This window comes from Pygoscelis adeliae, unplaced genomic scaffold (genome assembly GCF_000699105.1).
Source record: "Pygoscelis adeliae isolate BGI_AS28 unplaced genomic scaffold, ASM69910v1 Scaffold21, whole genome shotgun sequence".
In the NCBI taxonomy this organism is placed as follows: domain Eukaryota; kingdom Metazoa; phylum Chordata; class Aves; order Sphenisciformes; family Spheniscidae; genus Pygoscelis; species Pygoscelis adeliae.
In genome coordinates, this window is record NW_008824243.1 from 3,963,349 (window position 1) to 3,970,136 (window position 6,788).

A 6,788-nucleotide genomic window follows, 5' to 3' on the forward strand; every position below is an offset into this window, starting at 1 on the left:
ATTTTAGGATATTAATTTAAATATCCATCTACTATGCTGTTAACTTTCTACACTTATGCTTGTAACACAAGGCAACTTAGTGTATGAAAGGGTTTTGCGAAATAAGAACAGCGGTATCAGGTCCAACTGAAGATCTCTGTCCTGTAGATAGGATATAAGTATCAAAAGGTTGTATTGACTTGTAGCCCGTAGCAGATGTCTAGGGAAGAATAGAAGTAGCAAACACCGTTCCTCTGTGGGCTCAGCCTCAACAGTTCATGACTGAGGGTATTCCCAATTTATTTGCATATGTTTTAGCTCTGGGTGAATTTTTTTGGTAAACTGGTACAATTCTCATTTTTAACCTGAGAGCGCTTTAACATCTGCAGTGCCGTGTAAATTAGTACGACTTTTTACAGAGTCTTGGTGATTTGGACAGCAGTCAATTTCTTTTGCTACGGATTTTTTTTTTAGTTCACCAATTCTGATGCATCAATTAAATGTGACATCAATTAAATGTGAGTTCTGTGACATTTTCATACTAATGAATTTGTCCTCCTATTACGGTTATTAGCAGTTTAAAAAGCAGTGCTTGAATTCTTTGCTGCTGTGGAGGAGTGTATTTACTGCTTGTATATAAAATGTCATTATTTTTGCTCAGCTTTTAATTTATTCATTGCACTACAGCCTGTGTTTCAGTTTTCAGCTCAATTAGGAGCTATGCAGCATCTAAAGGACCAGCTAGAGCAAAGAACACGCATGATAGAGGCAAATATTCATCGGCAGCAGGAAGAGTTGCGTAAGATTCAAGAGCAGCTTCAAATTGTCCACGGTCAAGGACTCCAGGTGAGTTAATGTAACTCTTACAGGCTTGGTCTGTAGAGAATTTAGGCATCTAAAATGAGTCTTGGGCACTTAATTCCACAAGGTGATCCTCCCTACCCCCTGTCAGCTGTCATCTGGACCTAATGTGCCTAAAATCCATAGCATCTGAAGCTACTGTTCTGAGGTACCTGCCATTTTGCTTCTGAATGTGTCTGGAAGTGCCCCGGTGCATCTTTTCAGTGTTGAGCAGCTCAAGCCTAGCTTATGCCTGAAGCCTAAATGTAAAAGGATGCAGTGGCTGTTACTTCTTGCATAGTTTTGCAGCCATTAGAATATTCATCCAAAATGTGCAAGATAAGCATTTATTTCCCCTTTTAGCTCAAGGGTGTCAAATTCATACCTTTTGTTTCTTAGGCTGTCCTAACTACCAGGCTGTGGTCTTCCTACGCACCCTCCTGGTGAAGTGGTTCTACTTTGCATGGTGTACTGAAATAGTTACTAACCCAGAAAGACAAGAAGTCTAGAGGATGCATTACGTAGTCTAGCAGCTGACTAGCTGGTTTCTGTATTTTAACCAGTATATTTTTTTCTAATTTTGTCATTCTCTTTTCAGCAGCTGTCTTTGGAAGAAAAGAATGATCCTATTGGGTTTTTCTGGTTAAAAAAACCCAAACAAACAAACAAACCCAAACCAAAAAACTAAAATACACCTTAAGGAAAGAATATAAATATTTTCAGTGTGAACTGTGAATAAAGAGTAGAAAAATTTACTTTCTGGAAGTATTGAGTATGTTGCTTACATTCTGTTGAAGAGTAGGAGTTCCTGGAATGTGCCGTTTTCAGTGTTTTATCGTATCTAGTGTAAGCCTGCCAGCAGTAGACTGCCTTACAGATGCCTGAAAAGGAGAGATTCACAGCTCTCTTCGCACTGTGGAGGGACCTTATTCAGGACTGTGGAAACTAGGGAAAAATATCCACATTCTACCTTATTATTCTGTCTCGTTGCAGTCTTGGGCCTAACTTGTTGTAAAGATTCAAATATTTTTGTGCTGAATTCAGTTTATTACAGTGATGTTGGAAAATTCAGTATAATCATTATGATTTCTTGATTGCCAAGGAAGATTACGTTCTTGGTGCTATGCCTGGATCTATTGATTCTGATATTTTCTTCATTTGAATTAGTATCACTGCTGGAGATCCTACAAATAGAAATGTGATCTCAAATACATTTTTTTTTTAGACAGTTGTAGACTACATTACAGGTTAGTCTCTAAATAGTACTTTTTCTTTAATTACAAATATTAAACAATGTTTAGGGCTCTAGAAATCAGGATTCTGGTTCTTATCAGTTAGAGTCGAGTCTCTGAATACTGACCCTATACGGGGGTTGGGCCTCTTGCTCTTGGTGGTTGCAATGCTGTTTCAGCACCTCTAATAACTAAGATGAAACTTTATCTTATATTGATTTAAAATAATTAAGTTTAGTTTCTCTAAAACTTGAACAGATTTTTCTTAAAAGCTAACCTGTGGATTTTTTTTTTAAGATGTTCTTGCAGCAATCAACTTCTGGACTCAACTTTGGTTCTGTGCAGCTTGCTTCTGGAAATTCTTCAAATGTTCAGCAGCTTACACCAATAAACATGCAAGGTCAAGTTGTTCAGACTAATCAGACTCAAAGTGGGATGAACACAGGCCATATAAGTACTCCACACATGATACAGCAACAGCCTTTGCAGAGTACTGCAACACAGGTAAAATTCTCATTATTGGTTTTGCTGGATAGAATGTATACTCAAAACCATAGCTGAAACACAACAATAGCTTCTCTGACATCCCCCTCCCAAATTTTTTTTTAACAATGTCCTTTGAATCATATTCATTTCATCATGTTTGAAGTTTTACAATTGAAATGCATTTCTGTTCTTGCTAATGCAATTTCAGATCTTGTTTTTGTTTTACGACTTAGGCATGTACATAATTAATAACAAGTAGCTTTTTGGAAAGACCAGTATCAAGAAAACTTTTAGCTTGCCTTTTTTTGAACGGCTATGAATTGTCCGTTGGCAGAACACATAACAAGAGATTTGTACTAGGTGTGCTTGAAACCCAGTGTCCAGACAGTGGTCTACAGCGAATACCTAGAAAAGCATAGGAACAGGACAAGCATATATTAGGCTTCTGCAGTTGACTTTTCTACTCTTCAATTTCAGTCAGATACCACAGGTGTATTGCATCTGTAATGTAATAGCCTTTGATGGATTTTTCTTATATGAGTTTATCCAGTTTCTTTTGATTCCATGTAAACTTCGGAAATCCACAGTATCTCGTAGTCAGTTCTACAGCTTTACTTTCTGTGAAATATGATTATGTTTGTTTTTTAAACCTGCCACCTAGCTCATATACTGCGAGACACACTGAGCAGCTATTCACTTTTCATCTTCTCAGTCACACATGATTTCAGTCCTCTGTTACATGTATCTCCTGTTCTTCAAGCTGAATGCTTCTAATGGATTTGACCATTTTGTGTATGGAAGCTCTTTATACCTCTGATCTCTGTGGTCACCCTCCTCTGTACCTTTATCCAAATTCCATACTTTGTTTTTGAGATTTGTGAAGAGGCAGACTAGTGGTGGACAGTGTTATCATCTCAGCAGTAAGCTAGTTCCAAACTTTCAAGTAAGAAATTGATTGACGTGATGTGCACGTTTTAGTCTGTCTGGCACAGAGATGCTGAAGGAGTGGAAAATAGGATCTTGAACGAACAGTATGCAAGTAGCTGAAAAATTGAGGAAAAAAATAACCTGAAGAGAAGAGGTTAGTCTAATAGATTTTCAGATGCCTGAGGGTCAGTTACACCTCCAAATCCTCAGCTGGTAGAAATACCTGTCGACTTTAAATCAAGAATTCATTTGTAATAGAAAAACATTGGCAGTTGTGAAGTGTGGCCAATGACAGTGAGGAGGACAGCTGTAGTACCTGGCTATTTTCAAATTACTATCTCAAAAAGTATTTTTTCTTTTCAGCATAATCAACAAAATGTACTTAGTGGACACAATCAACAGTCTTCTCTTGCCAGTCAGTCACAGAACACAGTCTCGGCACCTTTGTATAACACTATGGTGATTTCTCAGCCAACAACAGGAAATGTGGTCCAGGTTCCTTCTAGCTTACCACAGAACAATAACCAGAATGCTGCTGCAGTAACCACTTTTACACAGGATAGACAAATCAGGTAAATCTTCAAGACCAATATTCAGATGACTTGCTATAATGATATGCTTGCATACCTACATAGTATACAAAAGGAACTAAAGTAGCATTAAAAATCACATGATTTATTATTTTAACTATATATGGATACAACTGCTAAGCTAAACTTTGCCCAAAATAACATGTTCACAGGCTTATCAAAACTGATGTTGTTACAGCAGAGTATGAACCTGACAAATCTGCATTTCTCAAGCGCACGTGATGCTTGATTTTTTTTTTCCTAAAGGGACTCCAAATGTCTTTTTCCATTAACAGATTTTCTCAAGGTCAGCAACTTGTAACAAAACTTGTCACGGCCCCAGTGGCATGTGGAGCGGTAATGGTACCAAGTACTATGTTTATGGGACAGGTGGTGACAGCTTATCCCACTTTTGCTGCCCAACAGCAGCAGCCACAGACTTTGTCAATAACGCAACAACAGCAGCAGCAGCAGCAGCAAAGTCAGCAAGACCATCAGCAGCAGCTCACCACAGTTCAGCAACCAGCTCAGCCACAGCTGACCCAGCAACCCCAACAGTTCCTACAGGTAATGCAGCATTCTCTACAGCTTTTTCAAAGTCCTGACACTTTCAGCATTGCTGGCTTATCCTAGGGGTGCTTTATCTGAAAACAGAGTGCTTAAAATAGTAACCTATGAACAAGCCTGATGCATGAGACAAGTTTATTCTATAGACGTTCTCTAAAGTCTCGCTACCTAAAGGAGAGATGGTCTTTCCTGCAATTTCACTCTATGCTTGTTCCTATTTTATATCTTCTTCCCTTTGAATTGCTGCTCTTGATTGAGCATGGGATGAAGAAACAGATGTTTTCCTTTAAAACAGCTTGCGTTTTCTTTGCATTCACATATTAATGCAAGAAGGTATGAGAGATGATCTCAAACAGAATTGGTTGGTTTGGAAAGCAGCATGCAGCCCAAAGCAAGACATGGCCCCATAACATGGGGCATGAATATCTGTCTAGGCTACAGGGGAGCCTGAGCAGCAAGTAACCTTGTAAGCAGAGAGCAGAGAAGAACTTTGGTTTAGAGGAGAAAGAAGAGAGATTGGATCAAAAGAGAAGGAAGGCAAAACCCAAGGAGTTTAGAGACAGGAAACGCCTACAAAAAGAAAAGAACCAGAGGGTAGAAAGAATTGATGGGGAAATCTGTTGCCATTTGTTGATTCCAATTAATCACTGGCACATAGCTCACCCAGCAGATGATGTTGGTGAGGGAGATGCAGTGGTAGCTAGAACACTACAGAGGAAGGGCCTCCAAGGAGGCGTGGGTTAAAAAATCGTAATTTGGCCTCTGATGTTGCCTTCTCCAAAGAAAGATAAAGTCCATGTAACTATCACTATCTGTGCACATTCTTAACATTCTTTAACTACTCTGGGAATGTCAATTTTTTTTTTACTCTTTAAGAGTATACATAATTAAAAATCCTTATTTTGCAAGTATTTCTTCTTTCTTACTGTGTGTGGTCTCCCATTTGCACTAAATGAGGGGTCCTGTGCATAGGTGGAATATATACAAATGCAGTAAGTAATTGGAGGCTTAACCTACATTTATATGCGCAAGGAATGGTTACGGTTCTGTTTAGGGCTGAGTAAAATGTTCTTTCACTAGGTCGTTGATAGAAAATACTGACTTGTTGAAAAAATCTTTCATGGAAACATACTAATTTCAGTCATGCATCAGGCAAAGGCTTTTCAGCTGCAAGTTGACTCTCAAAAAGAGAGCTGAGGAATACCTAGTGATTTGAATTTCAGCACTCATTTATGTAGTGGGAGACTCTTGAACTGAATCAAACTAGAGCGCAGATTTGAATGTGTTCTCTGACAACTCAGATAAATACTGGAACAACAATGCTGTTTAGCAGGTTGGTGGTGTCTGTAGCTGTTTCTAAATTAAAAAGTTTGTACAATTTTGACTTCATTCTGGTGAAAAACAGAAGATTTGTGAAAGATGAAGATCTCCAAAGGCCTGTTCCTGTCCTGGAATTTCTTTCTAGGCAAAAGTTTAGTATTTTTAATACAAACTATTAAAGTGCTAGAATTTGAAGTGAAGCAAATGCTCTTTAAAAATGGAGAAAAGGAACAGTGCTTTTCCTGCCTCTGCTCCCTGGAGCAGATCACAGCCTGATTCTGTGGGTGCAGCCCGCGATGTAGTTCGCTTCCTGCTGCAGAACGTGTTTCTGGATTGAGACGTCCGAGTGCATTTGCACCCATCCTTCATTGCTTTTCTGCAGTAACCACCATCTTTTGGCTCTAAGAAAATGAATATTAAAACTAAGTACTACTTCCAATAGTAATTAATCCCCTTCCAAGGGGATGTTTGGGTCTGCAAATGCGGCAGTTTCTTTGACTGTTCGTTTTGGCTGTGGGGGATACACGTGATCTGTGCCAGGTCATGCACTGTTTTTTCATTTGATTGCAATGACAGCCACCTGCACTTGTTCAGATAGATTCCTTAAGCCCTGTTAGGCTCTTGTGGTTTGAAATGGTGACAAATTGCCATGTATTCCTGCCCATTGTCACGGGAAATTATGAAGACCAGTTACAGCTGCTTTATTAATTGGTCAGATGCGCTAATTAACTTTATTAGTATGAACTAATCTTTGCATTGTCTGCTCAGCCTAAATGACCAGATCAGAAGTTTATTTTGATTGAACCCTTGTGAAAAGTTAAACAGCAGCTAGGCCTGTGTTTCTCAGTGCAGCAAGAAAAATAATCTT

The 6,788-nt window shown here is 38.8% G+C and overlaps 1 protein-coding gene across 1 annotated transcript in view; it reads left to right on the plus strand.

Annotated features, from left to right (window-relative positions):
- Positions 1-6,788, plus strand: part of CLOCK (clock circadian regulator) — a 52,310-nt gene that overhangs the window by 44,351 nt on the left and 1,171 nt on the right. Inside the window, exons 20-23 of the mRNA XM_009335142.1 lie at positions 667-825; positions 2,349-2,555; positions 3,828-4,036; positions 4,330-4,651. Coding sequence (XP_009333417.1) covers positions 667-825; positions 2,349-2,555; positions 3,828-4,036; positions 4,330-4,651 — 897 coding nt within the window. The remainder of the gene's footprint in view (positions 1-666; positions 826-2,348; positions 2,556-3,827; positions 4,037-4,329; positions 4,652-6,788) is intronic.